Source organism: Hemitrygon akajei, chromosome 1, assembly GCF_048418815.1.
Source record: "Hemitrygon akajei chromosome 1, sHemAka1.3, whole genome shotgun sequence".
Lineage (NCBI taxonomy): Eukaryota > Metazoa > Chordata > Chondrichthyes > Myliobatiformes > Dasyatidae > Hemitrygon > Hemitrygon akajei.
This window is the reverse complement of record NC_133124.1, coordinates 99,579,688-99,607,384: the sequence shown is the minus strand read 5'-3', so window position 1 is coordinate 99,607,384 and position 27,697 is coordinate 99,579,688. Positions and strand designations below refer to the sequence as shown.

General features: G+C 38.9%; 1 protein-coding gene across 3 annotated transcripts in view; it reads left to right on the top strand.

Annotated features, from left to right (window-relative positions):
- The window catches only part of LOC140729044 (KH domain-containing, RNA-binding, signal transduction-associated protein 3-like), a 210,130-nt gene that overhangs the window by 109,201 nt on the left and 73,232 nt on the right, over window positions 1–27,697 (top strand). For all 3 annotated transcript variants that reach the window (XR_012099244.1, XR_012099240.1, XM_073048328.1), the window contains exon 8: window positions 16,142–16,224. Coding sequence is in view for 1 of the 3 variants with exons in the window: in XM_073048328.1 (XP_072904429.1) it covers window positions 16,142–16,224 (83 nt within the window). In the remaining 2 variants the exon portion in view is untranslated. The remainder of the gene's footprint in view (window positions 1–16,141; window positions 16,225–27,697) is intronic.

Here is a 27,697-nt window from a genome sequence, read left to right as displayed (position 1 = left end):
TAAAGAAAAATGCTGAGAAAATTAAAAGTGCAGTGATTGATTCATGACAAGTGTCCTCAAAGATTGTTAACAAAGTGCATAACCCAATTATGACAAAAATGTTGAGTTTGTACATTGAGCATGAAACAAAGGAAAAAACAACACTCAGTTCCGATCATCTTCGTGTTAAAGCTTTGGAAATTTATGGTCACCTTTGTTCAGAGTCTAGTGAGGATATTGTTAGCTTTAATACAAGTAGGGGATGGTTTTCTAAGTTTGTTAATCATCACAGGCTTTACAACTTATCTGTGCGTGGTGAGCAAGCTAGTGCTGACCACGAAGCTGCTGAATGCTACGCTTTGCATTTGCGGGCTGAGTTAGGCATCACACCAAAGCAGGTGTTTAATGCAGAAAAGACCAGGCTTTTTTGGAAGCATATGCCGAAACGCACTTACATAAGTAAGGATGAAAAGACTGCATCAGGTTAACTTTCTATAATTTATTACGTTGAATATTACCTTAAATTGATGAAATATAATACGAATGTTGCCTTGCGGTACTGCTTTTGTGTCGTATTGTTATGAAATTGTGAATAAATTAACAGATAAAACATTTAGGAAGCCCTCCAGAATGCATCCTAATTTTCTCCATTTAAATAATTATTCACATTATGGGTTTTCCATATTATGCGTCAACTGCAAGGAGCATATCCCTCGCATATAACAAGGATAGGGTGTATTTTATATAGAAACTTAGTGTAATTCACGGTTTTATATATTGCTGCTGCAAAGACACCAATTTTCACGACGTATTCCGGTGATATTAAACCTGATACTGATGCTGAATTTTCCCACTCATCCTTTGCAGTTTGAACTATCATAGTCCCATGCAGCTTTCTTCTCCTGAAGAGTTTTTTTTTAAGTTGAGCTTTAAAACTTTTCCAGCACCTCATTTACTGTCATTTTTTTACTGTAACTCTGACTATTACTCCCAATGTTTTGGATACACTACTGCTTCTTTCTAGTTATCGATCTCCTGATTTGATATAAACCTACACCTATAACTCCAAAAACCATCCCTGCAGGGATATTGGTCTGGACCTGTAGAAGCTTTGACGTGCCATCTGTGCTATTGGTTGACAAATCATACAGTACAGGAGAGGGTCCTTTTCAGTCCATATTGTCCATTCCAACTGTGGTGCTTATCTAGGCACTATTGCTCTGCAGAATAAATTCAGCCTATCTATAATCTCTCTTTATAATGAAGCCTCTCTGCTCCTATGTCTTATGGTTTTGTCAACTTTCATTACTGCAGATATCTTGGTGAATCTGTTGCTACCACAGTCTTTCTCTAGTATGGCTAACAATATGATACCTAGGTAGGCAAAGTGATGAAGAAAGCATAAGGCATGCTGACTTCATAGGCTGAGGTATAGAGTATATTCTTAAAAAATTGGAATATCATGTTGCAAGCTACACAAGTAAGTTATTAGATTATACTTGGAATATTACCATTTTTTGTGGAACTGCAACTTGATGTTCCACCTCTTGCACTCAATCCTTTGGCCTTCGAATATTTTCAGCACCTTAGCCTCATGTCACAGTTTTCATGGAGCTATGGCCTTCCATCCCAGGTGTTCCTGTACATCAACACTCCTAAGGTCCCTGACATTTACTTTATGCCCTATCAAAATTTGACTTCATGAGTTCTGAGTTTGATGTCTTGCAGGGCATTTAGTGATGAGCATTGAATGCTGGCTTTGCCAACAACGCCCTCGTTCAATTTGTAATTTTTTTGAAAAGTAAATTTTTAAAGTAGTGACAAAACATTTCTGTAAGTTAATTTAATTGTCTAAATCTTTGGGCAGTTTAAATTCTAGGTGGGCGAAGAGATTTTCTGACCTTGAAGAAAAGAAGTCACCATGAGTCTGTATGACTTTTTAAGGTGTAACCCTTAGATTTTCTCATACGCAAAGGCATTCTGTTTCCTTCAACCTGTTCAAGAATTCTCAGTGTTTTGTTTCAGTCAAGTGTCTTTCACTCTTATGAATTCCAGCAGAAATAACCCTGTTATATCCTACCTTTTCTCATATCTAAATATTGGACAATGTTTTAATAAGGACCTTTCTCATCTCGACTAGAACTCTGATTGCAAGTTGAAGATGTGATGAGCAATAAATTTTGGAGACTATTTGAACAATGCATTCCCATCCTTTATGGGTTAAAATCATATAAAGGGTCAACACCTACGTCCTTACCATTGAAGCTGATAGGCCCACTGATTATACTATTTTTAATTTTTCTGTGGACTTTGGGTCCTGAAACTCCAGTCATTTTGGAAGTAGAGTTTTAAGATTCTTAAGATAGTGATCTTCACTCTTTCCCCATAGAATTTTAAATAAATTGCCACAGACTTTTAAATATTCTGTTTTTAATGGGAGATATAACCTAGAATTTATAAACCTAGTTGAATTTTGAACAATTTTGAAATTGCTTTGTAGGTTCAGTATATAAGTAAATCCAGATTATAGAATATCTTAAGTAACTATTTTAATTCATGGAACACTTGCTGATAATCAGAAAAGGATAGGAATTGAACAGATTCCAGAAAACAGATTTTCCCATTTCAAATTGCATGTTTCATTAATATTAAGTTATTATTAAGATATAATTGCATCATATATCCTTCATAGCTTCAGCATATGACAATTCTACTTTTCATTTAAACTTTAATAAATTTTTATCATATTTGGAATTAAATTGAGCATCACCAGTAGCCTGAAGCACTAGTTTGAAATTTGCAGTCACCGGTACATATTTTAAAAGATGAATATTCTAATAATGGTGCTAAACTTGGAAAGAAAGATTTATGCCCTCAGGATATCCCTAAGCACTCTGAAACTAGAGGGTTATTTTCAAAGTCTAATATGTAAAGTGCAGGTGAAGGCATTTTTTTTTACACATTCAAATCTTCGTGGGAAATCAAATTAATAGTTTGTATATAATTTTTGACATTGCCTAAAAAATGTTAGACTTTGTTTTGGGGTGGCGGTCAGCTCTCTGCTTCAGTTTAATCTTCTCCTCAAAATATCAGTAGCCAGAGCTGCTTAATACCATATTAAAATGCCTTCCAGGACGGCATCTACCTCAGAGTGTGAAGTGCATCTACCTCAGATGCGGCCGATGGGTGTTGGCTGTTTTGTGGGAAATGTGTCAAGTTGTGAAAGTTGCAGAACTAATCAGAGCAAATCTGATGCAATTTCAGCTTCCTCTGAAACTGAGCAATAATTATTATGTTCAATAATGATTGACCTTGGGTTTGATTGTTTCCAGTGATGCTGTTTTACTGGGATGTATTTATTTAGATGTATATTATCCTTTATTGGGTGTCTTCTGAAATGTTACTTTTCAGAGACAATGGACCTAAATTGAAAAAGTTTGTTCTAACTTGTGTTAATAATAATGATGTGTACTAATGTTCATTTCTACCTGTGGAATCAAAAATTACAATCAAAGAACAGCATACTTTTTGTTTTGTTTACTGGATTTAAGAACTCATTGCTAGAATATTTTGTTTTTTGTTTGATTTAAGAAAGGGAAGTTTGCAAAGCTACAGTATGCAATGAGATTTATTGGAATACAAGCTGACATAAAATCGAAACACTTGAAGGTTTGATAGAACTTAATAGACCCCAGTCTGGATGGAATGTATCCTTGACTGCTGTAAGGAAGGGGAAAAAGAGTAGAAATTATGGAGATAATGTTTACAGTCTTCTAATCCTACATTGCTACAGCAGCTGTACCATAATACTGAAGGATTGCATGTATTACATATTTGCCCAAAACGAGCAAAAATAAAATTAGTAATTTCTGCTTAGTCAAATTAATGTCATTGCTTTTGGAAATATAATCTGGGAGAAAGTTAGCTTACATTTGGACAAGAATGGATTCATTAAAAAAATACAGGTAAGTTTCTTAACTCAAATCAAATAATTAATGTTCTTTTGTTACTTTTCTGCCTATCACTAAAAATAATGTTTGAGATCTTAATTTGACATCTTGGAATTAGAGAATAAAGTTTGGCTGGGTTCCACCATTGTTATCTTAAATTGGACCTTGGATGATGATTGTCAATAACAACAGTTGTTGAGTGGAGAGAAAAGTTGAAGCAACAAAGATGCTTGTTGCATTGTTCAGGAAGCTGTATGCACAGAAGCTGACCTACATTATTTACTTGGGAAAAGTAAGGGTTCCATGAGTATGTTTAGAACTCAATGGATAAGAATGATCAGATTTGTATTACTCCAGCCTTTATAGTGCAGTGCCTTCCAACATTAGGATGCTAGTTCCTCAATTCTGCAATGTACAACATGCAAATACAGATTACAGCAGATCAGTTCCTGTCTCTTACTGATCACCTTCATTTGGTCACACCTCCAAACCCATCCTAATGTTTTGCTTCATGCTCTGCTCCATTTAGGTACTAGACCATTTCTCTCAACACTCCTCTCCCACTCTAACATTAACCAGCTCAATGAATAACCATGCCTTTGCGCCCTTTGAAGTAAACTGAACTTTGGTGCAATGGGACAACAAACAAAATAGTTGATATCATTGTGGCAACACTTCCTGCAACATTTCTTGCCACTGGAGTTACCAGAAAATTTGAAGTAAAATAAAGCCCAGTATTTTTCAGTATTTCAATCATTTTGTTTCATATTATTTTTGGAACTCTTTAATTGTCCTATAATCCTGAAACTTCATATCTCTCAGCTCTTTTGCACACCTGATTTTCCTCTATTCAGAAAGCACAATGTTTTTGTCTGTTCACCTTTTCTGACATTTAATTCTGCCAGCTTGCATATTTTGTTTAATTCTCCAAATTATCTGGTGTGGCTCACATCTTAATGACATCCGTATATAATGATTTAGTTAGCAGAAATTGTCCAAAGCACAATAGTATGATTAAAAGTCCTGTGAAGTTGCACATTTTATTGCTTTCTAAATTGTTTTAACAAATTTTTACTCTACAATTATGCATATTACCAATGGTTATCTGAAAGCTCATGTACAATATCTACCTCCCAAATAGCTTATCAGATTTATCAAAAAGGCTTGTATTTTTCTGACTTAAGAAACATGGTACCCTGTAAGCAGGTTTTTGATGGCAGACCTTAAAGTAACTCTTTATTTATAGATGCTGTCTCATATACTGAGTACTTCCAAAATGGTTTTATTTTTATTGTTGGGTTTATAGAAGCAATATTTTTGCAAATAGTTAAATACGCTATGGGTTATATTTGTTGTTGTGTGAATGAAATCGCCAGAGAAAATTGCTGGTAGATACAAAGCAACTTCTTTATTCAATAAATCAAGGAACAGTAGGCATCATATGAAGCCATTTTTGGTGGAAAGGTCTGCTGGCCCAACATGAGGCTCGATATTTAAGTGCTAAGCACAAAGGACAATTCCATATTTACAAAGTATAGACAATGCTTTCTTTTGACACTGCTGATGACACAAAGGTTGGAGGTGTTGTGGATAGCATGGAGGGCTGTCAGAGGTTACAGCAGGACATTGATGGATGCAAAACTGGGCTGAGAAGTGTAGTTGGAGTTCAACCCAGATAAGTGTGAAGTAGTTCATTTTGGTAGGTCAAATATCATGGCAGAATATAGTATTAATGGTAAGACGCTAGGCAGTGTGAAGGATCAGAGGGATCTTGGGCTCTGAGTCCATAGGACACTCAAAGCTGCTGTGCAGGTTGACTGTATGGTTAAGAAGGCATACGGTTCATTGGCTTTCATCAATCGTGGAATTGAATTTAGAATTGAATCGAGGGGACCCTATATAGGACCCAGGTCAGACCCCACTTGGAGTACTGTGCTCAGTTCTGGTTGCTTCACTACAGGAAGGATGTGAAAGCCATAGAAAGGGTGCAGAGGAGGTTTACAAGGATGTTGCCTGGATTGGGGAGCACTCCTTATGAGAATAGGTTGAGTGAACTTGGCCTGAAATGGCTGCCACAAGAGGACACAGGTTTACGGGGCTGGGGAGTAGGTACAGAGGAGATGTCAGGGGCATGTTTTTTACCCAGAGTGGTGAGTGTGTGGAATAGGCTGCCGGCAGTGGTGGTGGAGGCAGAGAGAAGTCTTTTAAGAGACTTTTTGATAGGTTGAGGAGCTTAGTAGAATAGAGAGCTATAGGTAAGCCTAGTAATTTCTGAGGTCGGGACATGTTTGGCACAACTTTGTGGGCCAAAGGGCCTGTATTATGCTGTAGGTTTTCTATGTTTCTACAAACTTTACCCCTTCTGATTCACATCCATCCCACAGACGCCAGCATTGTCCGGACTGAGATTCAAAGCTTTTCAGGAATGCATTGTTACAAATTAAATTCACAATACATTTTCAAGGAACAGAAAACTGGTAGCCAAAGCCATTTGCTAAGTGTAAATGACCTAATGGCTGATTTATACTTCTGCATACGGGTTACGCCACAGCCTACGCTGTAACCCTGATTTTCACTTCTGTGTCATTCTGCGCCATAGCGAGCATGCGTGGGTGTGCGCCAAAACGCTAGTTGGCAGTGGGGTTTCTGTGCCACTGTGTTGAGTTTCTTTGTGAGAGACATGGACGAGGAAATGCATTTCAAACATTTTCACATGTCGGCAGGCAGATTTGACAATTTGGTTCATCTATTTCGCATCAGTGTACGCACAGCCTACAGACATGGTGGAGAAGAAGCAACTGGAAATGCGTAGGAGGAAATGTGATGCTACCAAGTGGATCAATCACAGTTGTTGCAGTCTGCGTCGCCGCGACATGAGTAACTTATCTAGAGAGGTGCACGTCACCCTACAGTGTAGATAACAGTGTAGGTATGGCATAGGGTGCGCGTTACCTACAGCATCGATGCAACACACAAGTATAAATCAGCCTTAAACCCAAAATCATTCTTAACATATTTACATAAGCAAGCTTGGGAGTAAGAGCATGACATGAACTAGCTTTCAGCATGACACCAAGTGTTGCCTCATATGGAAGGACTGTTTGGGACATGAATGGAGGTGAGGGAGGGGGTGAATGGACTGGTGTAGCACTTCTGCCACTGCAGGTATAAGTGCCAGGAGGGAGATTTGAGGAGAGATGATGGACAAGGCGGAGGGAGCCATCCCTGCAGAAAGCAGATAGAAAGCAGGATGTAAAGATGTGTTGGATGCTAGGATCCCATTGAAAATGGTGGAAGTTGCAGAGAATGTTGTGTTGGATGTGGATGCTCACGGGGTCATCGGTGAGGGTAAAAAGAATGCTATCCCTGTTAATGAGGCAGGAAGATGTAGTGGGCCTGGAAGACTGGAAAATGGAAGAGATGTGGATGAAGGCAGCATCAGTGGTGGAGTAAGTGAAACCCTGTTGTTGGAAGAAGGAGGTCTTCTCTGTCCTGAAAAGGAAACCCTCATGCTGGGAACAGATGCAGCAGAAACGAAGGAACAGAGTAAAGGGAGAGGCATTTTTACTGGAGACATGTTGGGAAGAGGTATAATCAAGATTGCCACGGGAGTCAGTAAAATAAATAAAAAAAAGTATTGGTGGGCATTTTATTTCCAGAGCTAGAAAGAGAGAGATTCAAATACGGGAGAGAGGTTTCAGAATTGGACAAAGTAATTTTAAGGGTACGGTGGAAGTTGGAGTCAAAGTTGATGTTTGGATGCATGATGCACCAACAATGCAGTTCTCATTGTAGTCCAGAAAGAGTTGGGGAGCATAACTGGGGCCCAAGTAACTTGTGTCTGTGCTATTTCTTATCATCTCATCAGATTAAGACCATTTTGTGTCCAAAAGTCAAATGTACCGTAGCTATTGCTAATAGTCCTGCTGAAGGGACTTGGCCCAAAACATCAACTGTACTCTTTTCCATAGATGCTGCCTGTCTTGCTAAGTTCCTCCAGCATTTTATGTGTGTTGTTCTGTTGATAATTGCTCAGTGTTCATTTTCATCAGTGGTTGTTCACATAAAGAAATAATCTGTCTGTATGTATGAAGACCTGAAGGACATCCAGACCTGGACATTTCTTTCTATCTACAGGTTTCAGACAGTGACTATTTCAATCAACGGGGAATATAACCACTCCCCCTTTACTGCTGGGGAAAGCTCAGTGTGTCAAAAACAAAAGCTGAATTGCATCAGAATTGGTCAGGAAGAGCAAATAACCTGTAGATGCCAGAAATCTGAATTTTAAAAAAACTGAAAATTATGTTAACACTCAGCAGGCCAAGATAAAGCCCCAGTGAACCACTGTGGGTTATTTCAAAGTTTTAGTTCTTTGAGTTCCACTTCCAGGCAGGTGAGATGCCTTTCAGGAGCAGCCATCACCTTGTTCAATTGACTCCAATCTCTATCATCCATTTTCTCATAAGCTCCACCATATCACAATTTGTTGTTTCTTTCCTTCTCTACGTTTCCTTGTGCCCCACATTTGGCCCCACAAGCCGATACAGCTCTCAGAGTACGGTAATTCTATTCTCCCTTTTATTCCTGCGCAACATATTCTCTTTCATGTGCTCCTGATTCTCCCATCAGCTGTATAGGAGGTAGCTTATGGTTGCAAATTAATCTTAGCAATGAGCGTGTCAGTGAATGTGATTTGAAATTAGAGCACCTGGGATGTTGTCACAGGGAAAGCATACAACCACACACAAGAAATTTGACTCAAATCTGGGTCAGCGGAGCTGCAAGGCAGTGTCACTCCACTGTCCCATCTCTTTGAAATTTAAAAAAAAACTCGTTTTCTGACTTCTCCCTATTCTGATAAAAGGTCATCAATCACACTATATTGGATTCAGTTAATTGGACTTATCGGGGCAGTGCATTTTGGCCCAATTAAGCTGCCTCCCCAATTATCACTCAAGTATTTCATGAAATTTGTTTCATGGCAGCAGTACCATGCAATAACCAAATTGCTATAAATTACAATAAGAATAACTTAAAAATAAATAAACAAACAATGCAAAAAGCGGGCACAATAGTCATGAATCGTGGATCCATGGATCATTCAGGAATTGGATGGTGAAGTGAAAGAAGCTGTTCCTAAAATATTGGGTGTTTGTTTTCAGGCTCCTGTACCTCATTGATTGTAGTAATGAGAAGAGGGCATTTCTTGAATGGTTCAGGTCTTTCATGATGGATGCCATCTTTTACAGGCATTACCTTTTGAAGATGTTCTGGATGGTGAGGAGACTAGTGTCATTAATAGAGGTAGCTGAGTTTACAACCCTTCACATCTTTCACCAATCATGTGCATTGGAAACTCCATAGCAGATGATGTAAACAGAATGCTCTCCAAGGTACATCTGTAGAAGTATAAGGGCCTTGAGTGACGTACAAAATCTTCAATCCTAATGAAATATAGTTGCTGGTGTGACTTACTCGTAATTGAAACAATATATAGGGCCCAGGGTACGTCTTGACCATAAGATATAGGAGCAGAAGTTAGGCCATTCAGCCATATCTTCAGAGATGTTGACATCTAGGAACTTGAAGCTGCTCACCCTTTCCACTGCTGACCCCCGATGAGAAATGCTGAGTTTTCTTCCAGTTTTTCCCTTCCTGAAGTCCATAGTCAATTTCTTGGTCTTACTGATGACTGTAAGGTTGTGTTGTGACACCACATGACCATTTGATCTAGTTCACTTCTATGCGCCTCTCATCACCATCTGAGATTCTGCCAACAACTGTTGTGTAATCAGCGAATTTATAGATGCTATTTTAGCTGTGCGTACCTACACAGTCATGAATGTAGAGCAGAACAGTAGGCTAAGCAAGCATCCCTGAGGATGCCTGTGTTGATTATCAGTGAGGAGAAAATGTTACCGGTATTTCTGATCCAGTGGTCTCCTGATGAGGAAATCAAGAATCCAGTTGCAGAGGAAGATCAGAGGCCCAGGTTTTGAATCTTGTTGATACTGCTAAGGGGATGATGGTGTTGACCGCTGCGCTGTAATCGTTAAACAGCAGCCAGATATAAGTAATACTGCTGTTCACATGGTCCAGTGCCAATGACATTGTTTGGCTGTAGATCTATTGTGATGCAAGAGAAATTGCTATAGTCTTGCTCAAGCAGGCTTTAGTTTAGCCATGACCAATCTCCTATAGCACTTCATTACAGTAAATGTGAGTGCTTCTTAGTAATGATCATTGAGGTAACTCACCCTGCTCTTCTTAGGCACCAGTATGATTGCTGCCCTTTTGAAGCAGGTGGGAACCTCTGATTGCAGCAGTGAGTGAATGAAGATGCCCTTGAACACTGCGGCTAATAGTTTACAGAGGTTTCAGTGCCTTGCTGGGTACACACACCAACAGGGCATGATACTTTGTAAGGGTTCTCTCTCAAAAGATGTTCTGATGTTTGCCTCTGAGATAGATATCACAAGATCACTAGATGCTGCAGGAATTCGCACTGATATAGTTTTATTTTCCCTTTCAAAGTGCATAAAAGAGAGTTCAGCTCATTGGGAGTGAAGCATCATCGCCATTTATGATGTTAGGTTTTGCCTTGCAGAAGTAATGGCCTGCAAACCCTGCATCTGACTTCCTCTCTGGTTCACTCAGAGTTGCTTTTTTTGCTTTTAAGATAGCCTTGCATAGATCATACATATATAAGATCATACCTCCCTGAGTTCAGGGAGTTAGGTGCTAAGTTAAAGGACAGGACCTCCAGGGATGTGATCTCAGGATTCCTATCCATGCCATGTGCTTGTGAGGCCAGAAATAGGAAGATCATGTAGTTTAACATGTAACTAAGGAGTTGGTGTAGGAATGAGTGTCAGATTTTCGGATCATTCGGCTGTCTTCCAGGGAAGGTGGGACCTGTACCAAAGAGACAGTGTCTAATATCCTTGCAGGAAGGTTTGCTAGTGCTGCATGAGGATGGGGGTGGGGGGGGGGGGGGGGGCTATTAAGCTAGAGTTGCAAGGGGATTCAAACCTGGGTGCCAGAATAGATAGTGGAGATGTTAAGATCTCAGACAAAATCAGGAATCAAAAGCCTGAGCATGGTTGTTACTAATATTCTGAGCTGTGTATATTTCAGTGCAAGTATTGTAGGAAAGGCAGATAAGCTCAGGGCATGGATGAACAGATGTTGTAGCTATTAGTGAGGCTTGGTTGCAGGAGAACGTTAGTGTAGCGATTAACAAAATACTATTACGGTGCTAGTGACATGGGTCCAGTTCCTCTGGTGTCTGTAAGGAGTTTGTACATTCTATCTGTGACTGTGTGGGTTTCCTCCAGGTGCTCCAGTTTCCTTCCACATTCCAAAGATGTACTGGTTAGTAAGTTCACTCACAAAATGCTAGAGGAACTTGGCAGGCCAGACAGCATCTATGGAAAAGAATAAACAGTCGTCATTTTGGGCCAAGACCCTTTATCATGAAGGGCTTTAGCCTGAAACATCAACTGTTTACGTTTTTTCCATACATGCTGCCTGGTCTGCTGAGCTCCTCCAGCATTTTCTGAGTGTTGCTTGGATTTCCAATATTTGTAGATTTTCTCTTTCTTTTCTGGTTACATTACTTGGTCACATTCAGTGTCATTAGGCACTGCAGGCTTGTTGTGAGGGAAGAGCCTGTTACCATGCAGTATCTCTAAATTCATACGTAGTTATTGTTTCTAACAGTCACCTTGGAGCAAGCTTTGCAAATTCCTTGATGAGTGCTGCTATCCATTCATAACTGAACAATTGATGTGTAAAAAAAAATGCATCAGTTACTTAGTTTGCATCTTGTATGCTTTTTTATGCATTCTTATCTTCCTTCAAACTGCTTCAGTTTGCCTTAGCTCTGCACCCCCCCCCCACAAAAATGTCTCTTGTCTACTTTTCATTACTGTGAAAGTTTTGATTTGTCAAACTTGTCCTTGTTCCAGTGAAACCCAATCAAGGTTGACAGTTCAAATCTCAATCCAATCTCTAAGCTAGGTTGATTGCAAAGTAACATTTAAAAAAAGTGTTGTTCTATTGAAAGGGTCAACTTTTGTAAGGAATAATACACTGAAATCCCATCTCTCTCTTCTGGTGTGCATAAAATATTCCACTTCACCACCTAAGGAAGAGCAGGGGAAATACCCAAGTCTTCTGACTAGTATCTATCCCTGAAGTATTATTAAGTTATGTTAACTAATCATTTATCTTATTTATGTCTTTGGATTTTTAAACCAGGTGTTAGATTTAAATAAAAAAGAGATTGTACATCACAGAATACTTGGCTTACATTGCAGAGTGAAAGGTACTAGCAATTTAAAGTTTCTAATGTGTTCAGATCACTGACTCCAGGTCCAAGTTAACTGCAGTTTCATTGTGCAGCTGCAGAATGAATTTTACATTTGCCATGAATAATTTTAACAAGGGTTTAGCAAACAAAAACTGGATGAACCTTTTCTCATTTTATGCCTACTCTTTAGAGGAATTGTCAGAATTGTTCTACAAACAAATTTCTCTCGATTGAATTCTCTCAATGGTTCTATTGCAGAAATGTATCAGTGTGTCACTGCTGGGAAGTCTAATGTTTATAAGAGAGGAAATTGCTAATTGGATCAGTATCATGGGTCGTATTAAATTCGGTATCTTTTGGAAGTAGCATTCTTCAGTGACGCGTCTTCTATTCTGTTACTTTGCAATTCATATAGTATAGATGGACAAATATGTACAATATTACAGATGCAAGAATTTAAAGGCCTGGGTATCTTCAAATACATCATCAACTTAGTTATGCCCAACAAACTCACTTATCCAATAATGGGAATTCAAATTTAATTAGATTTCTCTCACCTCAGATTGCCATGCCAAAGCATTTCTCTTTTGTAGGTAATTTGAAGGAAACAACTGAATAAGTAATTCTAAACAGGATTTTTCCCCAACTCCAGACCAGGCGGATGTAAGCATTACCAAGACCTGGTTTTAAAGAAAATCATACTAGTTTTGTTGTCCATGTTGCGCTCGTAACTGGAAATCAATCATTGCCCAGTATGTTCGAGTATTGTGAAGAGGTTTCTTGACAAACCATGAACTTTGAAAGGGTGTAAATTTCTTAAAATAAGGTATTTATTAAATCTATTTATTAAGATAGGCAATTTAGATTTGCATATAGAATTCAACTTTACAGCAGTAATTGAGTTTTTTAAAAAAAGTGAAAAAAAATTCACTGGTCATAATTACCTACTTCATTTGGCTAATTTTGGAGATCATCATTGATGCATATTGGTTGTAAATTTTGAGTAAATCTATGTTTAATGCTTGAACGGTTTTGGACAGAGAAAATGATAGCATTGAAAGTGAGAGGTAATAACTTTATAGAAAACTACTGGTGATCAAGTAGTACAATGGGCCACTGATATAGTCAGTATAAAATTTACCAGATGATTTCCATTTGGCTTTCAAGAAGCATTTGTTATCTGGCTGAAGTATTTCCAGAGATGTTTGGAAAATTATGCGGCCATGGATCTTTAATCCATGTGTGGCCGTCTCTTAAGAAAAGCTCTAGGCAACCAACTTTCAGAACCTGACACAAATAACACAAACCTTCCCCCTCACTGGGTCTTTCATCACCTACCTGCTTGTCCTCCTTCCCCTCTCCCTGTCTTATTCTGGCTTCTGCCCTCATCATTCCCAGTCCTGTTGAAGGGTCTCAACCCAAAATGTCAACTGTTTATTACCTTCCATAGATGCTGCTTGACTTGCTGAGGCATTTTGTGTGTGCTGCTGTTTAATAATAAGTAGAGTTGACATTTCCCTTTCTGAATTAATTATATGGAAGACAACAGCAAATTGGAAACCATATCAATTATCATTGATCCTAATATCTTCTGAAAACCAATACTATTGTGACTTGTATGCAGAAATGTAAGTACATAATTATAAGAAACTGTTTTCAATATCTATTAATTTTGAAGTTAAAAAAAGTGGAAAGCCTGAAAGAAGTGAAACCTGATGATTTTATTGGTGTGATTTCTGCTTTTCATTTTCCCTTTTTCCCAACAAAAAAAAAGTGGCTTTTCTATTATCATTACAAAGTTATATCTTCCCAACTTGTCCAGGCCTACCTCAGCTACTCTTTTTTGCCTGTGTTTTGGTCCTTATTCCACTAACTCTTTCCTATCTATGTAACTGTTTCATTGAAAACCTCGACCATTTCCTCTGACAGGTCATTCCATATACCTGCCACCTTTAGTATGGAGAAAAGCCTGCTCTTCAGATCCCCTTTAAATCTTTCTCAAGTTAAACAATGCACCCTAAATTTCAACTCCTCTACTTCGAGGAAAAGAATTGCTAACATGCACTTTAACTGTGCCTTCATAATTTTATATACCTCTGAAAAGTTACTCCTCAGCCTCCCACAGTCCAGGGAAAACAGCTACGGCCTGTCCATTCTCTCTTTATAACTCAAGTTATCCAATTGCAGCATCATCCTTGTGTTTCCTTACTGCATTCCCGACAGCCTAATAACAACCTGCCTATGGCTAGATGACTAGATCTGCACACAGTAATCCAAATATCATGTACAGCTGTAACATGACATTCCAACTCTTGCACTCAATGTCCTAATCAAAGAAAGCAAGCGTGCCAGTTGTCCTCATCACTATCCTTACAATCCATGCCATCTGCATTCTCACCCAAATTATTAGTATAGGTGACAATTAAGAGGGAAGATACTACAGATCCCGATGGCACGCTGCTGGTAACGGCTTCAATCTGAGAAACTATCTTCTACAACCATCCTCTGACTCCGACCACCAAGCCAATTTTGTATCTAATTGACTAGCTCACTCTGAATCCCATGTGATCAACCTTTTGGACCAGCCTACCATTAGAGACCTTGTCAAAGTCCACATAGACAACATGCCCTGCCTTTGATAATCCTGTTATTCACCTCTTCAAAAACACATTCAAATGCATGAGACTTGAGTTTAGGTATTTTAAGCCTTATTTGTATTAGAATCAAAATCAGGTTTAATATCATCAGCATATGTCTTGAAAATGGTTAACTTTGTGGCAGCAGTACAATGTAATATTTGATTATATAGGAGAAAAACTGTATTACAGTAAGCATATGTTTATTAAATAATTAGTGCAAAAACAATTTTTTTAAAAAATGAGCTTCCTGAGCAATTCTGACTGGACAGGATGCCATTTTGAATGTTTGCAGTTGGTGCCTGTAAATGTTGCTGTGATAAATTAAAACTACCACATGACTTTAATTTGATGTTCAGATGCTACTTAAGTTGATATGTTCAGTAGTAACTAATTTGATTGTTTTTGAATGTTTGTGAATTTCAGAAGCATTTATACACTTGAAGTCATTAACAGCTGGCAGAGCTTAAGTAATGGTCTTGCTAGCTGTCAGGTTTCTTCATCTGCTCCTGGATGGAATATGTTCTGTTGACAGCAATACATTGTGCAAGATCCAATAGCAATATAGGGCCTTGCCATTAAGCAATCAGAAAGCATGCCCATTTATCATTTAACCACTATGACAATCATGTTAGGCAATAGATCTTTTTGGAAATACCCTGGACATGAGATCCTTTCTGAATGTTGATGACAATGAGCATCAGCAAGAAGTCTCTGCGTTTTCTACACTGCAGCAGCAAGTGTGGTTGCCTCGCTGCTGGCAGCACGTTCTGGTCATACTATCACTATGACACACCAGAATATACTGTTTAATTGTCTGCCTATGCTTAGTTAGCTAATAAAGTTACAACAAGAATTGTAAGAATTGCATTCGGCATCAGAATTCTCCAGGAATAGGAATGAGAGGGGGTGATTTAGTACTCCCATTTCTGATCACTGGAGTGAACATTGCCAAAGTATATATGTGTTAATACAAAGAAAGTAATTGTCCTTTGTTCCACATTTGAATGAACTCAAACCTAACTCTTTACAACAATTTATGAGGAATGTTTACTAACTGACTACCAGTACGCATGGAACAATTTCTTATAATGGGAGGAAGGCCAAAAGTTGGACTCTCTTTCTGTTCAGATATTCCAATTTGGGCTGAATTCCACTGGTTTGTTTGGACTTTCAATGCACAACCAGTTCAGTATTTGAAGATGTGTTTGAGAATAACTTGTACATAATATAGTCACTGCTCCTTCTTGAAACTTTAGGCATATGGTGATGGCTATGGAGCAACATATGAAGACCAAGGTTACGACTCTTATGATAACAACTACAGCAATCAAGGCCAAAGGTAATATTGACTCTTCATGACCTCATTCATTGATTTTTGATGTGTGGCTTTATGAAATAAACTGTAAAGGCAAATTATGGGAGGCTTCATTGATTATGCTGGTGATACATGACTTGAGCTTAAGACCCTGTCTGACCTGCTGTGGATATAAAGGATACTATGTTATTTTTGTTTTGGAAGAAAAGTTGGAGAATTTATCCAGATGTTTCAATCAGTATTACACTCTGTCATTACACTCAGTAGCCACTTTATTAGGTATACCTGTACACTTGTTCATTAATACAAATTATCTAATTGGCCAATGACGTGGCAGCAACTCAGTGCATAAAAGCATGCAGACATGGTCAAAAAGTTTAGTTGTTTTTCAGACCAAGCATCAAAATAGGGCAGAAATACGATCTTAGGGGCTTTGACCATGAAATGATTGTTAGTGCCAGACAGGGTGGTTTGAGTATCTCAGACACTGCTGATCTCCCGGGATTTTCTAGAGTTTACAGAGAATGGTGCAGTTTACAAAAGACATCCAATGAGCGGTAGTTCTGTGAATGAAAACACCTTGTTAATGTGAGAAGTCAGGAGAATAGTTCAAGGTGACAGGAAGGTAAAAGTAATTTTTGTGTTACAACAGTAGTGTTCAGAAGAACATCTTTGATCACAGCACTTTGAACCTTGAGTTGGATGGGCTACAGCAGCTGAAGACTCCACTGGCTTCTACTCCTGTACCTAATAAAGTGGCCACTGAGTGTACTTGCATGTTTGAAGGAGGTTGCTTCTTGCAAATTAGTTGTTGCGTCTATAGTAGTGACTGCTTCAAGATGTGCTTCATTGGTCCTGAAGTCCTATAAGCTGCCCCAGGATTACAAAAGAAACTGGTTTTCTTGTTCCAGTGTTCTGATTTTGAATAATCATCTTGAGGGAGAGAATGAATGAGAGGTTAAAATTGGTATTAATTTGCAGTATTTTAAATTTGAAAGGTGAAGATTTTTTTTAAAGAAACATTCATTTATTGGCTATGTCTTTTGCATTTACTCCCATATGATGACTAGGTAGAGAATTCAAAGATGTAGACCCAGAGAAGATCATTGAACAAGGAATCATTTCCAAGTTAGGGTGGAGATATATATGTATGCAGAAATTGGTAGAGTCTCTCTGGCGGTATTCTTGTTATTCTTGAGTCCTGAAGAAGGATCTCGGCTGAAACATTTGCTGTTTATTCAATTCCACAGATGCTGCCTGACCTGCTGAGTTCCTCCAGCATTTTGTGTGCATTGCTTTGGATTTCTAGCATCTGCAGACTTTCTTGTGTATATGGTATTCTTGTTTACTTGCTGTTCTTGACCGCCTTTGTGTTGACATAGCTTTGGTAAATAACTTCAGTGCATTTGGAAGTTAGTGCACATTGTACTAATGTATTGGTGATGGAGAGTGAATACTTAGACTGTGAATTGAATGTAGGCTAATCATCAACTTCTGTCTTAAATGATTTTGAGTCTGTGTATTAAAGAGGTTGAATTTTTTCCAGGCAAGTAGAAATTATTTCACCACATTTGTGACTTGTGCCTCAAGTTTTGTGTCATACTGTGTCATTCAGTACAGGCTACCTAGCTTCTGATGCTGTGGTAGCCAAGTTGTTTTTGTGGCAGTTAAGATTCGAGTCTGTGCTGATTGCAGGATGGGTTTAGTAAATGATAAGTTGTAATACTTGAATTTTCTCCTGTTTCAGACAGTGACATTTTTTGGTAATTGTGTGGGATGTATGTTACTTTCCCTTAACTAACCATACCTAAATGATAGTAAGATCTTGCTGCTCATAGGCATTGGTATTTTTTTGAAGAATTATGAAAGGGATTGAACATACTTTTATTGAGCAACCCCGCTCTATATCTTAAGATGGACATATGAATATAGGAAACATGGCCTGCTTTGCCAATTCAGTAAGGTCATCTACTGAGACTTGCCCTCAGGTTTGTGGAGTTGCTTATTTGTAAGTGTAATTGAATAGCACTGACAGCACGATTCGGCACTTTGGTATTTAGCCAGATAAGTTGGACTAATCATAATTTGGTTAATTTTGGGAAATTCGGGGAAAAGTTCAGAGATATATCAGGAATGGAAAAAATAGAAATGAGGCAAAGGCAATTTTTACCAGGCTGAGATCGAATTTAGCAAAGATAAAATAGGAATATCAACCCAAAGGTAATTTAGTGTCAGAGAAATGTGACCAAATCAAGGAATTAATAGACATTCAGAGCAAACATTTCCATATGAGGATGATGGTAAGATTCTAGAAATCTGGACCCTTCCTGGATGACGAGATGGAAATTGGTATGCTAATGTAAGTAAGTTTGTTTGATGAGTATAAAAAGTTCAAAGGTGAAAGTTTAAGTGACTGGCCAAGAGAATAAATGGGAAAAGAAACATTACTAAGTAAGATCAAGGTAAACTGATAGTTATTTCGTAACTGGATTCAGGAAAGGGGATAGCAAAACAAAAGAATAGGGACTGTTGGAGACCAAAGGTACCCAGTCAAGAAATGTCATTCCACCAAACCTCGTTAGTCTTTGTTTGTGACATCACCTCAAGAGAGAATTCCTAATTAGTTGTGCTACCTGCATATTAATTCATTGTACTTTGTATACAAGTTCTTCCACCGACATTTCCCAGTTTCTCACCATCTTAAAATAATTTCTACTGATCAGATATTCAGCCCAAATGGATTGTCTCATATTTTTTCATACAATATTTCATCTGTCTTATCATCACTTATTAACTTGGCCTATCTGAAGTTTACTGATTCTATATGTATCCTCCTTGCTACTGTCACTCTCATCTAGTATCTAGTACATTGCCCAGTACAGGTGTCAGGCAGACTGGTCAATTTCTCCTTTCTCATCCTTCTTAAATTGTGGGGTATTATTTCATACCTTCTGTTGTGTATGTGCTCAAGCTCCAGTTCATTGATAACAGCAGTAATCACTCACTCATAGTCCCAAATCAAGTTAGCATGGTCCTCTCAATCACTTATTTTACAATGTGTTTGTATGTAACGTACAATATCTGCCTGTGTTTTCATCATTGAAAGTAGTAGCCAAGAATAAAGATTTTAAAAATCTAGAGAACAAGCTGATGGATATTATTGTGGAGTATGTTATTGTCCAGCTATAGCTTGATCTGTCTATGCAGAACTTTGATTAGACTAGTCCTTGGATCAGAATGAGTAGGAATTTTCATGTGTATCTTGAATGAATGTTTCTGGCTGTGTTCAAATTCAATCTCTTGGTGTGCTGCTGAAGATTTCATCTGATCTTATTTATTTTTTTGCGGCCCTTTAAAATAACTGAGGCTTGCCAAGATATTGAAAAAGCAGTGGAAAAAAGTAACAGCGTTGGTGTGCATTCAATATGCACACTAGCCTAGCTGGACATCCATCATCCTTAAATAAAATAGTGGATATTTAGGGTTTTAATGAGAATTTTAAGAGATTTGTAGCCACTTACTGATACAAACTTTTAAAAAGAAAAACTTTAATTCATTTTGTCTTAAACAGAATACATGGTCATAAATTCTCAATAGAAATGAGCATTCTCTGCCTTTTTAAAAAAAAAACACCTGAAAATTGTGTTTTTAAACAGTTTTTAGTCACTCTGTTTTTTCATGACTGAACGTGTTCGTCTTCACTAAATTTTTGTCAATTCAGGAGAAGACTAAAGATGCTTTAAATACTGTACTGCTTTTTAAAATGTTAAACTACTATATAAACATTGTAATGACCAACTATTGTTTGTCCACTTTTAATTGAAAATTAAACAGCAAGAAAATCCCTTGGAACTTGAATTTGAAAACCCAAGATTAACTGAAAAACAGTCTATGCATGTTTAACAAACACATTAGATTATAGGAGAAGCAGTTATAATTATTAAGAAGTAGAGATTTTCAGAATGGCTGTAAGGAACCACGAGAATGGAGTAACAAAGATTTAAAGAGAAAAATGAAAAATAAAGGACTGCCAGATGTGAAGGCAATGTGAACTTAGAAAGTGAACACAAGGTCAAATAAGATCATAAGATATAGGAGCAGAAGACATAGGCCCAATGAATGTGCTCTGCCATTCCATCATTGCTGATTTATTAGCCCTCTTAACCCCATTCTCCTGCCTTCTGCCCGTAAGTGGGCAATATCATCCCCTCGAGCTGTGAGAATTTCTAAGAGGGCAATACAAGTAAAAGGGAGGGGGGCTGGGGGATAAGTCTTAATTTAATAATTGAATTATGTATTACAAGCATTTGATCCTCAGTGCCTCATAATTGATTACTATGATCATGTAATCTCCTCTTGCTAACTTGCTGTTAGACTTTGCTTAAAGCATGCTATAGTTATTGAAAAGCAATGTGACACTTCTTTATTTTGGTGCCAAGAGAAATCTGGACTGAAGAAATTGTGTTATTTCCAGGCCAGACCTGTGCATTATTGCTGTTCGCTGTAGTACAGTGTTACCTACTACGATTCCCATACTCTAATCCTGTAGTGATGCAATTCCTGTTGTGTGAAAAGGTTTTTTAAAACGAGGCAATGAAACCATACAGGGTCCTTGAACATTTGAAGAGAATGCTCTCTGATAAAGCAAATGAAAACTTATATTTCAAGTCACTTTGTGAAAGTTGTCAGAAATGGAAAACACTTCAAAACATCTTCGCCATGTCTTGAAATACATTTCACAACAAAACAATCATGGTTTGTGTGCTTCATACTCATTGCTACGTCTGGAAAGCCCCATATAATTGGAGAGGAACTGAATCTGACAGCAATAAGGGAGGTTCCAAGTACACTTTTGCATAAGTCACCAGACCAAATAATTAAAGTGATTCCGCTCAACAACACCTCTGTTCAAAGATGAATCGATGAGAATGCGGAAGACATATTGCGCAAAACACTTAGGATAACAGAATTTGCTCTGCAGATGGATGAGTCAGTTTTGCCAGACAGCAACTCTTTTGCTTCAAGGTTATGTTTTCTTCATAAAAGATGAAAGCATGGTTCAAAAGTTGTTCCTTGCAAGGGACTAGAAACAGATACAAAGGGATTGTTGAGTATTTTTTCCAAAGAGAAGGACATTGCTCTCACCAACAGTCTTGCTTGTGCAATAGACAGGGTGCCATCAATGGCCAGACACAACTATGGGATTAGTAATTTATTGATAAAAGCTGTATCTAACATATTTACCGTGCAACTCACAGACATTGCAGAAAACCCAAGTGATCGGCTGCACATATCATTAAAGTTTCAAAGTTTATTTATTAAATACTGTTATCATAGCAGTTAATAACATCAACTCCATGATCTCAATTCCCAACTATTTCCAGAGTTTTCTATTGAGAATGATGAACAGTTTGAATGCTTGCTGTTGCAGACAGAAGTCAGGTGGCTCTCAAAAGGAAACTGCCTGAGACACTTCTATGAGCCTTTTGAAACTGATAAAATTCTTTGAAGACTTAACTGCTTCATTTAGTAATCAACTCAAGAATATTAGGCATGACATTAGTTATTTGTCAATATTTAAAGTTCAATGAAATCAGTCTTCAATTTGAAGGAAATTATGTGAATCTTATCAAAGTCAAATCCGTCATCTCCCCATTTCATTAGTTAACCCTATTGAAGTACAACATTGGCCTTCGCAACCTTTCCGCCTCTTTGAGTCAGAAGAGAAAGGATACTAGATAATGATCTTTGAATATACTGAACTTACCTGGGTGAGCTGCATAAAGACATGTCAGAGAAATTTTAGCATCATCCCTCAATTCAGATTCCAGATTGGATAATATATCCGCTCCTGAACATTAGTAATAAGGAATTAACAGGAAGGATTGAGGAAGAACTGATCTCATTACAAAATGACCTAGAGTTGAAGCTGAGATTCAAAAATCATATCAAGACCTTTGATGCAAAAAGAAATTTCTGAATGCTATCCTGCACTTTGGAGAAAGATCAAGATGTTCTTTTACTATCCCAGCATCATATTTAGTGGTGTGCATTTTCAGTGCAGTTGTCCAACTTCTTTCAATGCAGCGAAGCAGTCTGCAAATTACTGAATGCGAGGATCTGAACGTGACATTCGACCTGATGTTGAGAATCTGATACTGTTCCACCAAGCCCATCCATCTCATTGAAAGGTGAAAATCAATGAAGTAGTGATTAGTTAGACTAGTAATATTTACTCTAAAATTGCTGATGAAAATTGTTTCTATTGAAATTAAATTTTTTTTAAATTTCTAACTTTAAATGATTTGAATAATTTCTGCAATTATTTGTCATTGCTTTGCATTTGTAGTTCTTATTTTCTTTGATTGTGCTTCTGAAATTAAAATTCTTTATAGGTTTTATGTAATGGCCAGAAAGGGAGAGGGGAGCGCTGGAGTTGTGGTCTGGGAGCCAAGAGACGGTAATCCAAAAAGGAAGTTTGAGAACCACTGCTCCAGCTCATAATGGAAGTTGGAGGTGTAGCCCTTAATAATAGGTGTGTGTTTCTGCTCAAGAGGAAATTGACAGAATTGTATTGGTAATTTCTTATAATTTACATATCGTAATATGTAACTGATATGATTGGTTCCTGCAGATTAATAAGGTACAATAACGTATAGGGAGCATTTGTTGGTCTCTTAAGTATCAAACAGATATTCTTGGATTTTTGTGATGAGCATTTGATTTTTGTAACTTTAAACATAGCATTACAGCTCAGATATTGAATGGAATTAGATAATTGCATTGTTCAATGTTGAGAAGTACTATTGTTTGAAATATTTAGAAGCAAAAAAACAGCATTGATATCAGGAGATGTAGTAATGTGGAGAGCATTAGGGATATATGTGCTCCACATTACAAGACTCAAGATTGTTTAACGTCATTTCCAGTACACAAGTAAAGAAGAACAAAATAATTGTCACTTTGGATCTGGTGCAGTAGAAAATAATAACACAGTAAGATTAAGAACATAATAACAAAAACATAAAAATATATAAATACATGAGATTCTTGTATATACATTGATTGCATGTCCATAAAGTGATGCTAGGCATAGGAGTGTCTGTACCTAAGCTGAGCCTGACAGAAAATAATAAAGTGGTGATTCTAGGTTGTTGTAGGCAGTGTGAAGTGGTAGGATAGTGGGTGGAGGTGTTGATCAGCCTTACTGCTTGGGTAAAGGAATTTTTTGAGTCTGATGACCTGATCTGACTTACAGAAATTACACCATGAAAATTCTGTTGTACTTACTGTAATTCTACAGACAACTTAAAGCATTTTTCATGTTGGAAATAACAATGTTAATAGTATTCCTTCATAATTAGATACAGTAGACCATTAGTTATAATACAGGAAGAGTTAGGGTGATTCTTCAATGAAGTGAAAAATTTAACTAAGGATATGTAGAGTGGTACAATGTGAGTAGCTACAGGTAGTCCCCGAGTTACGAACGTCTGACGAACAACTCGTACTTACGAACTGAGGAAGGAGAATGCCATCTGCCATTTTAAGTTGGATCGCAGCGTCGTCCGCCATTTTAAGTCGGATCTCAATGCCTTCCACCAGTTTAAGTCATTGCCATTGACACTGTGTTGAGGGTGTAACTTTGTATTTGGCTTAAATTTTTCTTACCAAGATTCACCCTGACCACCACCACCCCCCGTTCTGGTCGGCTGGTGGCACAGAGAGATCAGCGCTGGGCTCGAGAACGGAGGTTCCTGAGTTCAATCCAGTGACAGACCGTTCCTGAGCGTGCACTCCATCCATGCCGGGTTGATGTCGAGCTCACAACTCGACCTCGTTTAAAAAAAACAGTCACCTCTAGTTCAAATTCCCACGCGGAATATTGAGGAGGATTAAATACTCAAACCCAGCACAGCCCCCACTTGTCGCATTTAACCTGTCTCAGTGCGGTGGACTTTAGGACCCGGGGAATTCAGTGCAGTGGTCCTTAGGACCCTGCGGAGCTTGGGAGCCAGTGGAGCTGTCCAAAGTTCAAGTTATCTACACATTTTCACCAGTGTCATATAAAGACATCAACAGAATGGTAGAGACTTTGTTTTCATCTGTTTATGCAAAAAAAACAGTATTGAAAAAATATCAAACATGAGGAAATCTGCAGATGCTGGAAATTCAAGCAACACACACAAAATGCTGGTGGAAAGCAGCAGGCCAGGCAGCATCAATAGGGAGAAGCGCTGTTGACGTTTTGGACCGAGACCCTTCGTCAGGACTAACTGAAAGGAAAGATAGTAAGAGATTTGAAAGTACGAGGAGGAGGAGAAAATGCGAAATGATAGAAGACCGGAGGGGGTAGGGTGAAGCTGAGAGCTGGAAAGGTGATTGGCAAAAGGGATACAGAGCTAGAGAAGGGAAAGGATCATGGGACGGGAGGCCTAGGGAGAAAGAAAGGGGGAGGAGAGCACTAGAGGGAGATGGAGAACAGGCAGAGTGATGGGCAGAGAGAGGAAAAAAAACTAAATATATCAGGGATAGGGTAAGAAGGGGAGGAGGTTAGAGAAGTCAATGTTCATGCCATCAGGTTGGAGGCTACCCAGCCAGTATATAAGGTGTTGTTCCTCCAACCTGAGTGTGGATTCATCTTGACAGTAGAGGAGGCCATGGATAGACATATCAGAATGGGAATGGGACGTGGAATTAAAATGTGTGGCCACTGGGAGATCCTGCTTTCTCTGGCAGACCGAGTGTAGGTGTTCAGCAAAATGGTCTCCCAGTCTGCGCCGGGTCTCACCAATATATAAAAGGCCACACCGGGAGCACCAGACACAGTATACCACACCAGTTGACTCACAGGTGAAATGTCGCCTCGCCTGGAAGGACTGTCTGGGGCCCTGAATGGTGGTGAGGGAGGAAGTGTAAGGGCAGGTGTAGCACTTGTTCCGCTTGCAAGGATAAGTGCCGGGAGGGAGATCAGTGGGAAGGGATGGGGAGGGGGTGAATGGGCAAGGGAGTTGCATAGGGAGCAATCCCTGTGGAAAGCAGAAAGGGTGGGGGGAGATGTGCTTGGTAGTGGGATCCCGTTGGAGGTGGCAGAAGTTACGGAGAATTATACATTGGATCTGGACGCTGGTGGGGTGGTAAGTGAGGACAAGGGGAACCCTATCCCGAGTGGGGTGAGGGCAGATGTGCGGGAAATGGGAGAGATGCGTTTGAGAGCAGAGTTGATGGTGGAAGAAGGGAAGCCCCTTTGTTTAAAAAAGGAAGACATCTCCTTCGTCCTGGAATGAAAGGCCTCATCCTGAGAGCAGATGCGGTGGAGACGGAGGAATTGTGAGAAGGGGATAGGATTTTTGCAAGAGACAGGTTGGGAAGAGGAATAGTCCAGGTAGCTGTGAGAGTCTTTAGGCTTATAGTAGATATCAGTAGATAGGATGTCTCCAGAGATGGAGACAGATAGATCAAGAAAGGGGAGGGAGGTGTCAGAAATAGACCAGGTAAATTTGAGGGCAGGGTGGAAGTTGGAGGCAAAGTTAATGAAGTTAACGAGCTCAGCATACGTGCAGGAGGCAGCGCCAATGCTGTCGATGTAGCGAAGAAAAAGAGGGGGACGGATACCTGTATAGGCTTGGAACATGGACTGTTCCACAAAGCCAACAAAAAGGCAGGCATAACTGGGACCCATGTGGGTGCCCATGGCTACACCTTTGGTTTGGAGGAAGTGGGAGGAGCCAAAGGAGAAATTATTGAGAACTAATTCTGCTAGATGGAGGAGAGTGGTGGTAGAGGGGAATTGCTTGGGTCTGGAATCCAAAAACAAGCGGAGAGCTTTGAGACCTTCCTGGTGGGGGATGGAGGTATATAGGGACTGGACGTCCATGGTGAAAATAAGGCGGTGGGGGCCAGGGACCTTAAAATCATTGAAAAAATTCAAAGCGTGAGAAGTGTTGCGAACATAGGTGGGAAGGGATTAAACAAGGGGGGATAAAACAGTGTCAAGGTATGCAGAAATGAGTTTGGTGGGGCAGGAGCAAGCTGAGACAATAGGTCTACCTGGACAGGCAGGTTTGTGGATCTTGGGTAGGAGGTAGAAACGGGAAGTGCGGGGTGTGGGAACTATGAGGTTGGTGGCAGTGGATGGGAGATCCCCAGAGCTGATAAGGTTGGTGATGGCATAGGAGACAATGGCCTGGTGCTCCTTAGTGGGGTCATGGTCAAGGGGTAAATAAGAGGACGTATCAAGAGAGTTGTCGCTGTGCCTCGGCCTGGTAGAGGCCAGTACGCCAGACTACAACAGCTCCCCCCTTATCAGTGGGTTTTATAGTGAGGTTGGGATTGGTGCGGAGGGAGCGGAGAGCAGAGCGTTCGGAAGGAGTGAGGTTGGAACTGAAGAAATATCCATTAGTAGTGCAAAACAGGCAATTTTTATAAATGTTCTGCAGGGCAAAAGTAAAATTAGGTGGTGTATTTACTGTATGAAGATGCGACGCATTTGGGAAATTTACTGCATAATTTGAATCTAGCAGTGCCATCTGTTTAATAGCATAGTGCTGAATTTGCGGATATTTATAATCATCCAATCATGGTATTAACAGGTGCTGCAAAAAAGCTGTCTAAGGACACAATGCTTATTTTGTATTTTAAGAAGGATGACAGGTATAAGAAATCTTATTATCATTGGTTGTGTGGCCAGCAATTTTACAATGTAATTCAATCAATTCAAGTCTTAAATGCTTGATAGAATGTTTCATTCTTAATGGACAGTAAGTTCCGTTCAAACTGTTTCAGTTTGTTCCACAAAGCGCTAACAGATTGCTGTAGGCAGTTGCCCATTCCAAACAACACCTAGTTTATTCTTAGGAAATCTGCATTATGAATTTGATCTGACTGCTCATTTAGAAAAGAAGATTGATTATACTGCTTTGTGATACATGAGGAATCATGCAGAGAAAGCAGTTGACCATGTATTTTGTATTTTTCATCAAGCTGTGAGATGAAGTTTAAAGCATATACAGTTCATTTTCCTGTTGTGATTCCAAAAAAACACAAATATCTGGTAGATACAGTCAGAAAAACCTGTATGTTTTTCTGTGTAAAAACCTGTATATCAATAACTTGTCTAAATTGGATTGTATGTAGAAGTCGCAATGAGAGAGTGTGCGATACTTGACATGGTATTAGGAAATGAGACGGCAGGTGACAGAAGTTTCTGCAGAACACTTTGCATCTAGTGATCACAGTACCGTACATATGCAAAAAGGTAGATCTGGTTTGCAGGTTATGATTCTAAATTGGAGAAAAGCCAATTTTGATGATAGCAGAAAATGTCTGACAAGTGTGAATTGGAACAGATTGTTTCCTGGCAAAAGTGTACTTGATAGATGGGAGACTTTCAAAAGTGAAATTTTGTAAGTACAGTACAAAGCTTTTATGTGCCTGTCAGAATAAAAGGTAAAGATAACAGATTTAGGGAAACTTTGTTTTTCAAGAGATATTGAGG